The 17,387-nt window shown below is 43.4% G+C and overlaps 1 protein-coding gene across 3 annotated transcripts in view; it reads left to right on the forward strand.

Annotated features, from left to right (window-relative positions):
- PER2 (period circadian regulator 2) overlaps positions 1-17,387 on the forward strand; it is a 92,608-nt gene that overhangs the window by 37,913 nt on the left and 37,308 nt on the right. For all 3 annotated transcript variants that reach the window (XM_044291357.1, XM_044291359.1, XM_044291358.1), the window contains one exon: positions 5,815-5,866. In XM_044291357.1, coding sequence (XP_044147292.1) covers positions 5,815-5,866 — 52 coding nt within the window. The remainder of the gene's footprint in view (positions 1-5,814; positions 5,867-17,387) is intronic.

The following is a 17,387-nucleotide window of genomic DNA, read 5'->3' on the forward strand; positions in this document are numbered from 1 at the left end:
GTCAGGAGAACGTTACCTGACTGCATTGTGCCAACTGTAACATTTGGTGTATAATACTATGGGCCTATTTTACAGGGTTTGACCCCTTTAGATCCAGTGAAGGGAAATCTTAACACTTCAGCATACCAAGACACTTTGTACAATTGTACACTTCCAACTTCATGGGAAGTAGTTTGGGGAAGGTCCTTTTCTGTTCCAGCATGACTGTGTCCCAGTGCACAAAGCAAGGACGATAAACGCATGGTTGGGTGAGTGTGGTGTGGAAGAACTTGACTGGCCAATCAGAACCCTGATCTCAACCCTATCAAAGATCTTTGCATGAATTAGAATGGAGGCTGTGAACCAGTCCCTCTTGTTCAACATCAGTTCTGACCACACAAATGCTCCTGAATGGTAAAATCCCTATGCACACTCAACATTCTAGTAGAAATTCTTCTCAGAAGAGTGGAAACTGTTCTAGCTGTAAAGAGGTGGCCAACTCCATATTAATGTCTGTGCATTTAGAATGTTATAAAAGATCCTGCAGATGTAATCATGCCTTCAGAAGGATAATGCTCGCCCCCACACACAGCAAGGGCGCCTGTTCCCTAACCATATTTATCATGAATGGAGTATTTATGGGACCATCTGTGGAAAAATGTGCTGCAGAATACCGTGCACAACCTGTATGCCTCCATGACCAACCGTATCTCATCTTGTATCCAGGCTAGAGGCGCCAACAGGATACTAGAGCCTCTTCTCAATTGTACAGTTTCACCCAATCAATGTATCCTTTCACTCTAATATTGTAATCACTTACATATATAATAATAACATTGACATATAGAAAGTTTCATTCAATTCCAGCAACTCCTTTTTTTTTTTTTCTTTTCTTGTGTGTGTGTGTGTGTGTGTGTGTACTGCTCAAAAAAATAAAGGAAAACTAAAATACCACAGCCTAGATCTCAAAGAATGAAATATTTCAGTTGCAAATCTTTATTCATCACATAGTAGAATGCATTAAGAACAATAAAACATAAAAATGATCAATGTAAATCAAAATTAATATCCTGTGGAGGGCTGGATTTGGAATAATACTCAAAATCAAAGTGGAAAATCAAATTTCAGGCTGATCCGTCTTCAGTGGAAATGCCTCAAGACACGGAAATGAGGCCCAGTAGTGTGTGTGGCCTCCCTACAACGCCTAGGCATGCTCCTGATGAGGCGGCGGATGTTCTCCTGAGGGATTTTCTCCCAGACCTGGATTAAAGCATCAGTCAACTTTTGGACAGTCTCTGGTGCAATGTCGCGTTGTGGATGTAACGAGCACGATGTCCCAAATGTGCTCGATTTGGATTCAGGTCTGGGGAACGGACAAGCCAATCCATAGCTTCAATGCCTTCATCATGCAGGCACTGCTGACACACTTCAGCCACATGAGGCCTAGCATTGTCATGCATCAGAAGGAACCCAGGGCCCACTGCACCTGCATATGGTCTCACAATGGGTCTGAGGATCTCATGGCAGTCTGGCTTGCACATGCCACACACCATTACTGACCCACTGCCAAAACAGTTATGCTGGAGGATGTTGCAGGCAGCAGAACATTCTCCACAGCATCTCCAGACTCTCACGTCTGTCACATGTGCTCAGTGAGAACTTGCTCTCATTCGTAAAGAGCACAGGGGGCCAATGTCAAATCTGTCAATCATTGTGTTCTCTGGCAAATGCCAATTGCCTTGGACAGTGTTGCTCCTCCTTGCACAAAGGAGAAGGTAGAGGTCCTTCTGCTGGGTTGTTGCCCTCCTATGGCCCCTCCCACTTCTCCTGGAGTACTGGCCTGTCTCCTGGTATCTGATCTATGCTCTGGACACTGTGCTGACAGACACAGTTAAACTGCTTGCCACAGCTCGCATTGAGGTGCCATCCTGGATGAGCTGCACTACCTGAGCAACTTCTGTGGGTTGTAGGCACCGCCTCATGCTACCTCTAGGGGTAAGAGCAGTGACAAAATCCAAAAGTGACCATAACGGATGAGAACAGAGAAATGGTCTGTGGGGGTTGTCTTTCTAATTGCCTATCATTTCTACCTGTTGTCTGTTCAATTTGCACAACAGCAGGAGAAATTGATTCACAATCATTGTTGCGTCATAACTGGACAGGTTGATTTTAGAGAAGTGTTATAAGATCTGGGATAGGCTGTCTGCACACATATCCCTCTGCAGTCATGGGTTAAAGGGGCAAATTATCAGAGTAGCTAAAAGGGAGAATTATTGGCTTTTGGGGCAAGGGTGGAAGTATTTCTGAAACTGCGCAGATTGTGAACTGTTCTCGTGCTGCTTTTGTGAAAGTCTCTATCGCGAGTGGACAAATGGCACCATTGTGAATAAGCCACGTAGAAACTGTGGAGCACCAGGTGCCAGTTATGAAGGTGCACAAGGGTGGACCTACATGCTGCGTAGAGCAGCTCACCACTAAAATGAACCAGAGGTTACAAACATGTGTCTAAAACGGTTTATTGAACCCTACTGAGCATGGGGCTCCAAAGCAGACAGATTGTCACGGTACCTCTGCTAACGAAGTTGCATTAGCAGAAAAGGCTTTTATCTTTGCGACCGTATGAGAATTGAACCTCCACTGGTTGGCAAAAGGTAACCTTCTCAGATGAGTCGCATATTCTGTTCCATCAAACAGATGGACGTTGGTGTGTCAGGCGAGAAAGATCAGAGAACAGACACCTTGCAGCCATTGCTGAAAAAACACAAGCTGGTGGCAGTGTTATGGTCTAGGGGATGTTTTTGGAGCATCCTCTGGGCCCACTGATCCATATGTATGGCACTCTCAAATGATTTGTGTGAATTCATCCTTGCAAATCGCGTTCGGATGGAATCTTCCAGAAACACGTCTAGAAATGTCCACGTATGACCAAGACTTCCAAGTACTATCCTGGACCTCTAATTCCCCAGAGTTGAATCCAATTGAGCATCTGTGGGACGACCTCGATAGTTTGGTTGCTCTATGGATCCTTCTCCATACAACCTCCAGTAGCTGTGGGATGCACTGCAGTCAACCTGGCTCCTGATTGAAAGTGTACAAGCTTTGGAATTTCTCCCCTATCTTGTTTCTTGCTGGAATATTAGTGTCGGCCTCTCTTACAAAATTCCTTAAATATGATGAAAAAGTAGAAAAAGTATAACAGAGGCTTGGAAATAAAATGGTCTATGGGTGTAGCCACAGTTGCCGGGGCAATTTCTTCTCCTTTTAGCTCCCACTAAAGATACTTCTGTGAAAGTAAAGCTTTTAATGAGGTGCACAAGCAGGATTTTATGTGTATGTTATATAATTTGATGTGTATTTTTTATAATTCGATAAAGATTGGAAGTATAAAATAAAAAACTTTGTAACCACCACTTACAAAAGCTAGAGAAATACAGGGAGATAGGCCAGTAGGTCAAGGTAGAAGAGGCAAGAAGGAGTAGAAAAGAGTGGAGTCTATTCTAAGGATCCATTCAATGCTGTGGAACGGATCCGGACCCATTCATTTTTAATGGGGCCAGAAAAGATGTGAACAGCACACGCTGTCTGCATCCGCACTTCCGCTCCGCAAAAAAATAGAACATGTCCTATTCTTGTCTGCAGACACGGACAAGAAAAGGCATTTCTATTTGAAGTGCTGGCGATGTGCGGTCCGCAAAATGCGGAATGCACATGGCTCGTTGTCCGTGTTTTGCGGACCACAAAACACTTAGATGCTTGAATGGACCCAAATGGAGTAATATTAGTATGTTACAAGAACATTGTAGCGTAAGTGACACTAGTGGAAGAAAACACGTTATGTACTCCAACTGGGTGAAATGTTCTTATTTATTTTCGCCTTTTTATACACGTGTAAATGTGTCGCTTGTAGGCCCAGGCAGGCAGTGTCCTCTCCTCTACTAGTTTGTGATTAAAGGGGTTTGCCGAGATATATTTTTATTGATGACCTATCCTCAGAAATGTTATCGCTGCAGCCAGCCAGCAACAGATATGACCTGTTCCCCTTGTGTGACATGACCATTTGTCTTCTCCCTGGTCAGAGACACGTCAGCAGAAGTGACAGATCCTCTCTGAACTCATTCAGAGGGTTTGTACCAGGAAATGTTTATAAGCACCTGATCGGCGGGGGGTCTCAAGTTCCTTGAATGAATAGAGCGGCAGTCAAGCATCCCTGCTGCTGCTCTATTCTTTCTTTATGGAACTGCTGGAGTTCACGGTGTAGAGCGAGCGCTCAGTTACCTCCAACAGTTCCATAGATAATAAATGGACCAACAACGAGCATGTTTGCTTGATTTAGGGTACTTTCACACTAGCGTTAGTGTGATCCGGCAGGCAGTTCCGTCGTCAGTGTGACAATTGACAGCATTTGTAGACGGATCCGGGTGCGGATGCAAATGCATTGCAAGAACGGATCCGTCTATCCGCTTGTCATGCGGATGGACGGATCCGTCTTGCAGTCGTTTTCATGGATCCGTCCTTCAGTTGTTTAGCAATGCCGGATCCGGCACTAATGTAAGTCAATAGGAATTAATGCCGGATCTGTCATTCCGGTGACTGATCAGGCATTTTGGACGGACATAATTACCGCAGCATGCTGCGGTATTATGTCTGGCCAAAACGCCTGACGGTGACTGAACGAAAGGCATAACGATGCAAACTGAATGGATTTCTATGCATTCAGAATGCATTGGGATATGCCTGATCAGTTCTTTTCCAGCATAGAGCCCTTTTGACAGAACTCTATGCCGGAAAATAATTACCCTTATTGGAGGTGCTCAGGACCTCCATATTTGTGATTGGTGGGGGCCCCATCAGTCTGACCCCCATCGATAAATACAACATTTAGTGGAAAATTGTTCTAGCAGTGGCCGGGTTAAAGGGCTTCTGTCACCCCACTAAACCTTTTTTTTTTTTTTTTGGTTTACTTATAATCCTTACACTGCGATTTATGCATACATAATCTAATTAATCATTTTGGTCCAGTAGATTTTGTTTAAAACGTGCTTTTAAAATATGCAAATTACCTTGCTACCAGCAAGTTGATTGACAGGGCCAGGGAACTGGATCGTTCTCTGCTGGCCCTGTTGGCATTCAAAATCTCGCGCCTGCGCCGTACCTGTCTTCAATCGGCGCAGGCGCACTGAAAGGCGGCCGCTTGCTCGGCCGCTCCATCCTTAATGCGCCTGCACCGGGTGTAGATGTGACGTCATCGGCGCAGGCGCATTGAGGATGGAGCGGCTGCCTCTCAGTGCGCCTGCGCCGACTGAATATCGTTACGGCGCAGGCGCGAGTTCTTGATAGCAGACAGGGCCAGCAGAGGAGGATCCCGTTCCCTGGCCCTGTCAATCAACATGCGGAGGGGGCGTCATTATGATAGGAGGATGCGGCTGCTACCAGCAAGTAGCCGCCCTACTTGCTGGTAGCAAGGTAATTTGCATATTTTAAAAGCACGTTTTAAACAAAATCTACTGGACCAAATGATTAATCGCAGTGTAGGGATTATAAGTAAATAAAAAAAATTAAAAAAACAGGTTAGTGGGGTGACAGAAGCCCTTTAAGTTTGACTAGTTGATTGCATTGTGGTAGAACAAACATGCTTGAGTGTAGACCTAATGATGGGTAAAGTTCATCTCGGGACGAGTGCATAGCTTGTCTGTACATACTGTCATGTCTTGGCTAACCTGATTATTAGGCCTTTGAGGTGTTGACCTCATTTCTTAGTACTAACTGTTCTTTTTCACATAGTTAGGCTTGGCAAAGAAACTTGCCGCCCTAAAATATGTTCTATTCTTTCCTCAGATTCCGGGTATTTGGATGGTTTGGAAGAAAAGTCATTTTACTGCCGTATCGGGTAAGCCGAAGTTAAAGTGAATCTCTGATTCGGAGCTACTTTCAAGGGCTTGTGGAAGAATGCGGGTGGGGATTTGGCAAACATTCCCACTTGGCCAGACCTGTAAAGGGAAGCTTACTTACCTGCTTCTCGGCTGTGGCTCCCCGTTCCTTTGTCATGACGTTAGAGGAGCCGGTCACCGCCATGACATCTCTGATTGGAGACTCTCGCTATTGAGAACCCTCTTAAATGCTAGGTGACTGCTGAGGAGTATACGATCAGGCCCAGACTTTCTGTCTAGAGAATTTAGCGTTGCCTGGTTTTCCTATAGGTGTTTGTCCTGTCTCAGTAGGTTTGGGCATTGCAGGGATACGTTTTACTAGCTCGCATCTGTCGCACTGACTGCCTGTAATGAAATTCTGCTTATTACGGCTCCTGCGAAAAAGGAGTTGTGAGAAAAAGATTTGAAATCTGCAGGCACCACTTCTTATTCTGGTAGGATTGCTTGGGAGGTCCATGCTGTGTATGACAGCAATTTTTCCATGCTGTTCTACTGGTGAGAAATACCTAAATCCAGTGTTCCTCAACTCTAGACCTCAGGGCCCACCTGCCGGTCATGATCTGAGGCTATCCCACAGAATGAATACCTGTGGTGAGTCCTGATGCACTGACACTAATTATATCACCTGCTCAGTACTAAGGAAATCCTGAAAACCTGACCAGTAGGTGGGCCCTGAGGACTGGAGTTGGGGAACACTGCCTTAATCCACTTGTAATTCCCTCCCTATGGATTCACTGTAGCGTTCCGCTCTGGCGGCCGGATATGTGTCTCATCATAGAATTATGATTTCTTCAAAATTGACTTGGACAGAGCCTATTATAAAACCATATCCCCGCTGTGGGGTGTACTTTGGGAAGTCAGATTTTTTTGTATTGTTCTATGCGTGCCCAATATCGTCGGGGTATTTCACAGCTAGTCAAATGGGTAAAAAGCTACAGATGACATTAATCTATTGTGCATGACCAGTAGTAGGGGACTAAAGGAAAGGACATGACTGCAGGATCAGACTACATGGCGGTGACAAATTGGTCTATATAGAGGCTGAAGGCATAGATTTTAATTAAGTAATTACTGCTGAGGACAGTGATTGGCTGCAGCAGTCACCTTCTGCAGAAGATGGAAGCGAGATGGACTCGATAGGAAGTCTGTGGGCCGATCTCGTCTCCTGCAGTGAGGAAAGGGCACGCTGTTTGAGCACTTATTTCTCCTCCACCTAGTGGTCGGTCGGAGTCTCACTACTCAGATCCCACCAGTCAAAAACCATTGATATAGGTTTCTGACATATCAAATATATTTTTTGAAAGCTCAGTTTAACTTTCTTGGACAGCCCTTTTAAATGTAAGGTAGAGCATTGCTTGTCATTTCTAGGTCAAATGCTTACGAAATACATGTACTGTAGTTCTGGGAACATTTCCAGGAACAACTTCTTGGAAAAAAAATAAAAATAAGTGTCAGAACTGCATGCATCTTAAAGCTGGGTTTTCTGCGGCTTTTGCAGCACTGGTCACTCATGTTATAGCCTGAAAGGATGTAAGACGCTCCTTAAACAGTCAGCTGGCCAAAAAGTTGTATATAATAAAAAAAAAAAAAAATCCCTGCCTCATCAGTGCAGTCTAATGACTTAATTTGCTTAACTTTGTTCCCAGAAGAAGGCTTTGTGAATTCGGTCAACGCCATAATTATGGACTCCTTGACTACCACTCTTAGGTCTTTTTCCTGCACCTGTTGAAGTGCTTTGTTCTGCACATAGACTGCAGAGTCCCTATTCGAAGCGGCAGAAACGGCATTCTTTGTATGCCGCTCAATCTTTGTATACAGTAGTCTTTTATGGCAGTTTTGGGTGTAAATATCTCCGGCCCACCTTTACCACGGCTGATGGGATCACCTAGTTGGCATATGGTCTGGAAATGTATTAGTGGCACACTTCTGTTAGGATACTTTCACACTAGTGTTATTCCTTTCCGGTATAGAAATCCAGTAAAGGGTCTCAATACCGGAAAACAAACGCATCAGTTTTGTCCTAATGCATTCTGAATGGAAAGCAATCCGTCAGTATGCATCAGGATGTCTTCCGCTCCGTCCCTTGTACGGTATTTGACTTGCTGCAGTATTTTTTTCCGGCCAGAATCCCAGAACAATATTGCACTTGCCGGATCCGGCATTAATTTCCATAGAGATGTATTAATGCCAGATCCAGTACCAAGTGTTCCGGAAATTGTCACATCGCCGGGTTTGGTTTTCCTGTTTGTGCATGTGCCGGCATATAGAGGAGCTACTTTCTCTTTTGATCTTTGAAAAAATGTAAATACCGGATCCTTTATTCCGGATGAGACTGATCTGGTATATCACCGGATCCGTCTAACAGATCTAGAAAAAAGAGCTATCCGTTTGTATACGGCCTGCCAGATTCTAATAACACTAGTGTGAAAGTACCCTTAGAAAACGTGGCTTATTAGGCTCACAAGAAGCCAAACGGGGTCATGCTGCCGCCTGGCGTGTTACAGATTTTATCGATGGGCCTTTAGAATTCTGTCTAAACAACCACCTCTTTGATCCATGGCAGTATTTGGGTACTGCCAGACTTTTTTTAAAGTTTTTTTTTTATGCAGTTTTTGAAGCCAAAGCCAGGAGTGGATTGAAAAAAATTAGAAGTTATGTCTGCCCTTAATACTGTTATGATCCACACTTGATTATTTTTTTTTCTTCAAAAACGGCATCAAAAAGCCTGAACGTGTAGCAGAGGCTTTATTCTGTTCCAGACCTCAACCAGGTGGTCTCTGCATCAGGTGTAAAGATGGAGTGGACAAACAGCTCAACATTGAGGCGTCCTCCTGTAGGTTGTCTGGGTAAACGACTGGTCCCAGAGCGTCCTGCTATACAGCCCATTGTTTCACGTTACGACGGCATTTCCTTCCCATGCTGAATTCAGCCGAGTGTGCATGTGCTGTGATTGGGGAAAGGGGAGCAAGATGCCTGCCCGGAACCTGTGGTGGTAGTATAAAATGAAAATCCTCCAATACGTTGCCTGGATAATTAGCTGCAGCAGGTCCCAATGGTGATGTGGGCTTGATTCACACTTAGTTCAATGCGTCTTATAGGACCGTGAGCACAAGGCTGCTGTTTTATCTTTTTTTTATGAGCCTGTAAAATAAAAGTATAATAAAAAACCTGTTTACATACACTTTGGCGACCGTGCTTCACTATCTGAGCAAATTTTCTGTAGAATTGCCTATGGGAGAAAAAAAGAACATGAGGAGCTCGTAATGATGGTATTCGTCTGATGTGCTTGTATATCCACGTGCGCTTGTCAGTATAACACCAGGAGTGCATGGGGTTAATGATAAAAATACTTTATTAGGTTTGAGTGGTTTAAAAATAATTTGAAACGGCAAGAAAAAACAAACCCACTGTGTTTGGCTAGTTTTATGCCTGACTCAGACGTAGCAGATGACAATTTTGTCCATAGCTCCATATAGATGGAGAGATGGAGTCCATTGTAGGGTGCCATAACTGTCCTAAAACACCACGGCACTCAAATTGTAGTTGAAATGTAAAGTAGAATTTTATTGATCCATCCAGTTACATAAATTAGACATGGCCAAATTTCGGTCCCTCCCAAGACCTTGTTCATGGCCAATGAGTCAGGAGATGTTGATGGATGGGGGCTGCGTCCACGTGTCCTGACTCAACTATGATCCAAGTGCTGTGGTGTTTTAGGACATTATATGTGGGAAGTTTCCCTACCATTGAGCACCAGAGCGACAGTGATACGTCATGGTGGCCAAGCATTTCCTTTTCTTCATTAGATACCACAACTTGTTCTAGAGAAAACCATGGGATCAGTTCTGGCCTTGATTTCTCTCCGGTGTTTCTGCACCACCCTGGAATTAAACTACAACAGATGTCTGAAAAATTGAAATTCTAGAATAATTAAATGCCGTATTTGTAAAAAAAAAAATGTACAGAAGATGAAGCACTATTTGTTATGAAAAAGACACAAGAATCATGTTAACAATTATAAAAGCTGTGCCCATTATATCTGCTCAAGCAAAAGTTGCTAAAAATTGTGCGGTCGTGGTGACCCGCAATGCCTGCAGTACTCAAGGGTTAATACTGTTGTGCGCTGCTTATATGAACTGCGGGGTACTCATCAAGAATGGTCCAGAACTGTCATGAATGAGTTTCTGACTCATGAATGACTTGGCCACCTGTGTGAACAATGGATGCTCGCAGGCAGCCGATCGATGTGCTGTAGACAGGGCGCCTGCCATCAGACGAGCAGCTCCTCATTGAGAATTCAGGAGTTGTCGCTGAGGTTTTAATACATGCAGATGAAGCGCTGTGATTTTGTCTGATGTTTTACATAATAAATGACTGCGCAGAAAATGTTCTAGCACTTGGTCATCTTTAGGTGCAAAATGAAGGAATAAGGTTACCAGGGCGTAATCCACCAGAAGCTCGGAAACCATACATTGTCCCCTATGCAGCAGGTCCCGATATAAGAAATGGGAAAGCGCTTCCCTGCCTCCATACCTGCAAGGAATGATTGCTATAGTAGCATTAAAGATTTAGTTATTTATTTATTTTAATTTTGACCAATAAAAAAAAAAATCATGACAAATGATTCGTTCCTAGCACATATTATGCCGGGTCCACTGGGCAATTATATCAAATGACATATAAAAATATTGTGCCCTCTGTATAATGGCAGCTTATTGTGTCATAATCTTTTCATTTAGCCATTAAAAGGTATCGACCACTGAGGAATCTCTTCTAATAGCAGCTAAGAAAGAATAGAGCGGACACAGGCAGATTCATTAGCAGACATTGATGCCGGGGGGTTGTTTGTTACATAATTGGCACAACGTTGTTTTTTTCCCTTGCGTTTGCTTTTTAATAGTCCTTTGATATTCTGCCCTATTTTCATGATAGTTGTGATTTAGCCTGTAAATGCGTGACTGTCTTAGACTACTTTCACACCAGCGTTTTTGCTGGATCCGTCATGGATCAGCAAAAAACCCTTCAATCATGACCAAGACGGATCAGTCTCTAAAACCATTGTAAGTCAATGGGGGACGGATCAGTTTTCTTTTGTGTCAGGAAAAATGGATCCGCCACCATTTACTTACATTGTGAGTCATGACTGATCTGTCTTGTTCCGTACCATATCGTGGACAGAAAACCGCTGCTTGCAGCGTTATTCTGTATGCGATCGGGAAGCAGCTAAACGGAACGGAATGCAATCTGGTGCACTCCGTTTAGGCTAGGTCTACACGACGACATTTGTCACGTGACAGAAAGTCGCGCGACAGGGCGCAACAGTTGTCGCGCGACATTTTGTTGCACTAATGTCGCGCGACAATTTTTATAATGGCAGTCTATGGTGTCGCACTGCAACATGCAACATGTTGCGACTGCGACGTGACAGTCGCAGAAAAATCCATCTTGAATGGATTTTCTGCGACTGTCGCGTCGCAGTCGCAGCATGTCGCATGTTGCAGTGCGACACCATAGACTGCCATTATAAAAATTGTCGCGCGACATTAGTGCAACAAAATGTCGCGCGACAAATGTCGTCGTGTAGACCTAGCCTTAGTTTAGTTTTGTCCCCATTGACAATGAATGGGGACAAAACTGAAGCGTTTTCCTCCGCTATTGTGATCCTATGACTTATCTCAATAGCGGAAAGGGAAAGCGCAGATGTGAAAGTAGCCTTGGGTTAAAACTCCTGCAGTTTAGCCGAAGCAGGTTGGGTGCCTGGTTATGAGACCACCAGTAACCCTGAGACGACAAAAGCGGTGTACAATCACTTCTGTCTCTCTCCGGCAGAATACAGGCAGGAGCACGACAATTGTGTGGTCGCCGGGTGCACCTCAGCATGGCAGAGCTGCTGAGTCTTAGCATACCTAGATCAGCTCTGCCAGTTACTAATGTCACTATGGATGCAGATGAGCAAATTTGGCATTTCACTCACTTTTTATTTATTTTTTTAAAGCAAAACATAATATTTACCTGCTATCTTATGTGCCCCTAACACAGTGATGTACACCCAACACAGTGTAATGCCCCCATAGCTGCCTCCAACACAGTATATTGCCCTGTTATGCGCCCCCAATGCAGTGTAATGCCCACATATGTGTCTCCAACACAATATAATGCACCCTTATGTGCCCCCAACACAATATTGTGGCCCTTTAGAGTCTCCAAAATTAATACTCCTAACTAGTGTTCCAACGATGAACAGAGCAGCTCTCAATGTTTGGTGGCCAGGTACAGCAGCCCCATTGACATCTCTTTATTGCACCTGCCATCGCCATACCACCGGTCACAAGGTGAAAGGTTGAGCAAGGAGCTCAGGACGTGGGTGCAGGTGAATGTGCGCTGCTGCTGGGGGAGCTAATGCAGATGTGGCCTGCAGCAGGAGGCCCCCTGATCTCTGAGACCCCAGCCATTTGCTGGTCAGTGGGAGTCTCACCACTCCGATCCCACCAGTCAAAACCATTGATATGTGTTTCTGACATCAAATATTTTTTGAAAGCTCAGTTTAACTTTCTTGGACAACCCTTTTTAATGTAAGGTAGAGCATTGCTTGTCATTTCTAGGTCAAATGCTTATGAAATACATGTACTGTAGTTCTGGGAACATTTCCAGGAACAACTTCTTGGAGAAAAAAAGTGTCGTAACTGCATGCATCTTAAAGCAGTTTTTCCTGCGGCTTTTGCAGCACCGGTCACTCATTTTATAGCCTGAAGGGATGCACTGTAAGACGCTCCTTAAACAGTCAGCTGGCCAAAAAGTTATATAAAATGTTTTTTTTTGTTTTTTCCCTGCCTCATCAGTGCAGTCTAATGACTTAATTTGCTTAACTGCGTTCCCAGAAGAAGGCTTTGTGAATTCGGTCAACGCCATAATTATGGACTCCTTGACTACCACTCTTAGGTCTTTTTCCTGCACCTGTTGAAGTGCTTTGTTCTGCACATAGACTGCAGAGTCCCTATTCGAGGCGGCAGAAACGGCATTCTTTGTATACCGCTCAATCTTTGTATACAGTAGTCTTTTATGGCAGTTTTTGGTGTAAATATCTCCAGCCCACCTTTACCACGGCTGATGGGATCTCCTAGTTGGCATATGGTCTGGAAATTATTATAGTGGCACACTTCTATTAGAAAACGTAGATTATTAGGCTCACAAGAAGCCAAACAGGGTCATGCTGCAGATTTTATCGATGGGCCTTTAGAATTCTGTCTAATAAACCACCAGTTTGATCCATGGCAGTATTTGGGTACTTTTTCATTTTTATTTTTTTTTATGCAGTTTTTGAAGCCAAAACCAGGAGTGGATTGAAAAAATAGGAGAAGTTATGTCTGCCTTTAATAATTTCTCTCCTGTTATGATCCACACTTAATTTTTATTACTTTTTTTGTCAAAAAGCCTGAACGTGTAGCAGCGTTTTTTTTTTTTCTGTTCCAGACCTCAACCAGGTGGTCTCTGCATCAGGTGTAAAGATGGAGTGGAAAAACAGCTCAACATTGAGGAGTCCTCCTGTAGGTTGTCTGGGTAAACGACTGGTCCCAGAGCGTCCTGCTATACAGCCCATTGTTTCATGTTACTACGGCATTTCCTTCACGTGCTGAATTCAGCCACATGTGCTGTGATTGGGGAAAGGGGAGCAAGATGCCTGCCAGGAACCTATGGTGGCAGCTCATTATCCTTCAGAACAAAGGAAGGGCCATGTCAAAATCCTTTTTTCTCCAACATTGGTTGACCTTCATTCTGCGAATCATCAAATACAAATTGTATGGTCTTCCAGTCCTGCTGAATTGATGGGTTTGGCTGACCATCGTCTAATACACGTGGCCTTCTTTAGTCTCAATACCGTCCTTCAACTAAGAAAAGTAATAGTAAAAAACAAAAACAACTATGGGTGTCAGTAGCCAAGTACGTATACACTACAATAGCGCAGCAATATAAACAGGGCACCCAACATTATATAACTGGGCGAGCTTATAAGATACAAGAAAGAAACAAGAGAACTAAAGCTCATAAACGACCAATAATGAAAAATAGTATGCTTTATTAGTTACAAAAAATCAATAGATAATAAATACCATAAAAAAAGGGGGAAAAATGGAGCAGAAAACAAACACTATCCCAGCGTTACTGAGTCCAAATATATAATATCACATTGACACATACAAAAGTTGATGAAGGCGAGTCCTAATATGAAGACATCATAGTAAAAGCTGTGGCAGGTAATGACTCCACATATGTTATACACAGAGATGCAGCAAGTAGCTGCTATATAGACCTACCAAAGTTCTATACTGACTATATGTAACAGACCATAAATTTAAATAAAAATGACACTCGCCTAGAAATAGCACGGACCTGAATACCTGGGATGGCGTTACCCCGACGCGCGTTTCGAAGGTTTGCTGAAACGCCCGTCGGGGTAACGCCATCCCAGGTATTCAGGTCCGTGCTATTTCTAGGTGAGTCTGTGTCATTTTCATTTAAATTTATGGTCTGTTACATATAGTCAGTATAGAACTTTGGTAGGTCTATATAGCAGCTACTTGCTGCATCTCTGTGTATAACATATGTGGAGTCATTACCTGACACAGCTATATTATTTAGCAATTTTACTATGATGTCTTCATATTAGGACTCGCCTTTATCAACTTTTGTATGTGTCAATGTGATATTATATATTTGGACTCTGTAACGCTGGGATGGTGTTTTCTGCTCCCCCCCCCCCCCCCCATTTTTATGGTATTTATTATCTATTGATTTTTTGTAACTAATAAAGTATACTATTTTTCATTATTGGTCGTTTACGAGCTTTAGGTCTCTTGTTTCTTTCTAAGAAAAGTAATAGCGGACACCTAATTTAGGCTTCCTCTTTATGATGAAAAAATCTGTATATCGTAGTTCAAAAAAATTTGAACCGGCAAGAAAACAAAAACACTGTTTGGCTAGTTTTATGCCTGACTCAGACGTAGCAGATGACAATTTTGTCCACCTTTGTCCATAGCTCCATATAGATGGAGAGTCCATTGTAGGGCGCCATAACTATGCCCTAAAACACCACGGCACTCAAATTGTAGTTGAAATGTAAAGTAGAGTTTTATTGATCCATCCAGTTGCATAAATTAGACATGGCCAAATTTCGGTCCCTCCCAAGACCTTGTTCATGGCCAATGAGTCAGGAGATGTGGGCGCAGTGTTGATGGATGGGGGCTGCGTCCAAGTGTCCTGACTCAACTATGAGCCGAGTGCTGTGGCCTTTTAGGACATTATATGCGGGAAATTTCCCTACCATTGAGCACCAGAGCGACATAGATACCTCATGGTGCCAAGCATTTCCTTTTCTTCATTAGATACCACAACTTGTTCTAGAGAAAACCATGGGATCAGTTCTGGCCTTGATTTCTCTCCGATGTTTCTGCACCACCCTGGAATTAAACTGCAACAGATGGCTGGATATACGGCCTGAAAAATGGAAATTCTAGAATAATTAAATGCCGTATTTGTAAAATCTATATAGAAAATGAAGCACTATTTGTTATGAAAAGGCCCACAAAAATCATGTTAACAATTATAAAAGCTGTGCCTGTTATATCTGCTTAAGCGGAAGTTGCTAAAAATTGTGGGGTCGTGGTGACCCGCAATGCCTGCAGTACTTAAGGGTTAATCCTTTTGTGCGCTGTTTTTATGAACTGCGGGGTAATCGTCAAGAATGGTCCAGAACTGTCATGAATGAGTTTCTGACTCATGAATGACTTGGCCACCTGTGTGAACAATGGATGCTCGCAGGCAGCCGATCGATGTGCTGTAGACAGGGCGCCTGCCATCAGACGAGCTCCTCATTGAGAATTCAGGAGTTGTCGCTGAGGTTTTAATACATGCAGATAAAGCGCTGTGATTCTGTCTGTTTTACATAATAAATGCCTGCGCAGAAAATGTTCTAGCACTTAGTCATCTTTAGGTGCAAAATGAAGGAATAAGGTTACCAGGGCGTAATCGACCAACCAGATTCCCAGGCTGGCCGCATGGGATCGCGGCCCATCTTGGTTAACCTCTCTAGTCACCTCATGAGGGTCATATTGAGGCAGCTATATGAAGCTTGTTACGCCATTTTTATCTCGTAAACCTTGATTATGCTGCACACCATATTTGTGACTTTTCAGAAATGGCAAGGAAAGTGGGTGTGGTTAGCGGGAAGGCGTGGCCTCTAATAGCCCAACCTATTTACTATCATTTTATACTTAATAGCTGATATAGATTTGAATTTCTGGCTCATGGACTACTAGGAGATGCATCAAATTTATCAAGAGGCTTGTACCTAAGGCGCCCGACTATTTTTGGACATGCTGTTGAAGTGAACGGAGGGAGCCGCACATGCACGACCACCCCTCCATTCCTGGCCGAGTGTGGCGGGGAGCAGGTCCTAGAGGTGTCAGACACTTATGTCATATCCTGTAGATATGCCATACCCCAAATGGGAATACCCTTTTAAAGGGGTTGTGCCATTAACATTGTCTACAGTTTTCCAACCAGCAATTGCATCTGAGTATTTTTGTAATTGCATGAAATAAAAAAATTTGTATAGCCACTAAATTGAAATGAAATGTATCTGTATAGCGTCTACTACTGGGTGTTCTTTTCCTTATTATTTTTGTCCCCCTCACTGAGGTGGTCGCACATGCTCAGTTTACATATGTTCTGTCAGAAGCTGTGACAGTTGCAGGAAAAGAAATACAGCAGAAAAGACACGTCCCCCTGAGCTGTCAGCTTGATATAAATCTAGGAGAGCAATGATTGGGGGGATCTCTAGATCCATGTGAGGTACAGGGCTGGTTCTAGCTTTGTTAGAAAGAGTCATGTACTATATGAAGTCTGATTTTCATGTTTTACATTACTCAAGGGATAACCCCTTTAATGACTGTTTTATACTGACTTGTGAAGGTCAGTCTGACCATTGTCTTTATTTCTCGGGTATACCTCACCATGTAAATTGCTTTATGTTGGGCCAGAACATTGTTGTTTTTTCATTTTCTTCATTCTGCGTACAGATTTGTAGCTCTTTTTATTACCTTCATCGGACTTTCACATGTATGTATCGAATGTACACTTCATTTGGACCAGTGGTGTGTCCAGTCTGGCACAGGTTTATGACTCCCATTGTGAACAGAAACCAGGTATAGCGAACTTATCATAGTTAATATGGTTAAAAAAAGACCTAAGTCCATCAACTTCAACCAAGGTAGCTCCAGCAGAGCTCCGTCTTACAATGCAGGTGTCAGCAACCTCTGGCACTAAAGCCGTTGTGAAACCATAACTCCCAGCATGCTCCATTCACTTCTATGAACGTTCCGAGAACAGCTAAGCAATACTGCATGTTGGGAATCGTAGTTTTACCACCGCTGGTGTGCTAGAGGCTGATGATCCCTGGTATAATAATGAGTCAAGCACTGGAGT

The sequence above is a fragment of the Bufo gargarizans genome, chromosome 4 (genome assembly GCF_014858855.1).
Source record: "Bufo gargarizans isolate SCDJY-AF-19 chromosome 4, ASM1485885v1, whole genome shotgun sequence".
NCBI classification, from domain to species: domain Eukaryota; kingdom Metazoa; phylum Chordata; class Amphibia; order Anura; family Bufonidae; genus Bufo; species Bufo gargarizans.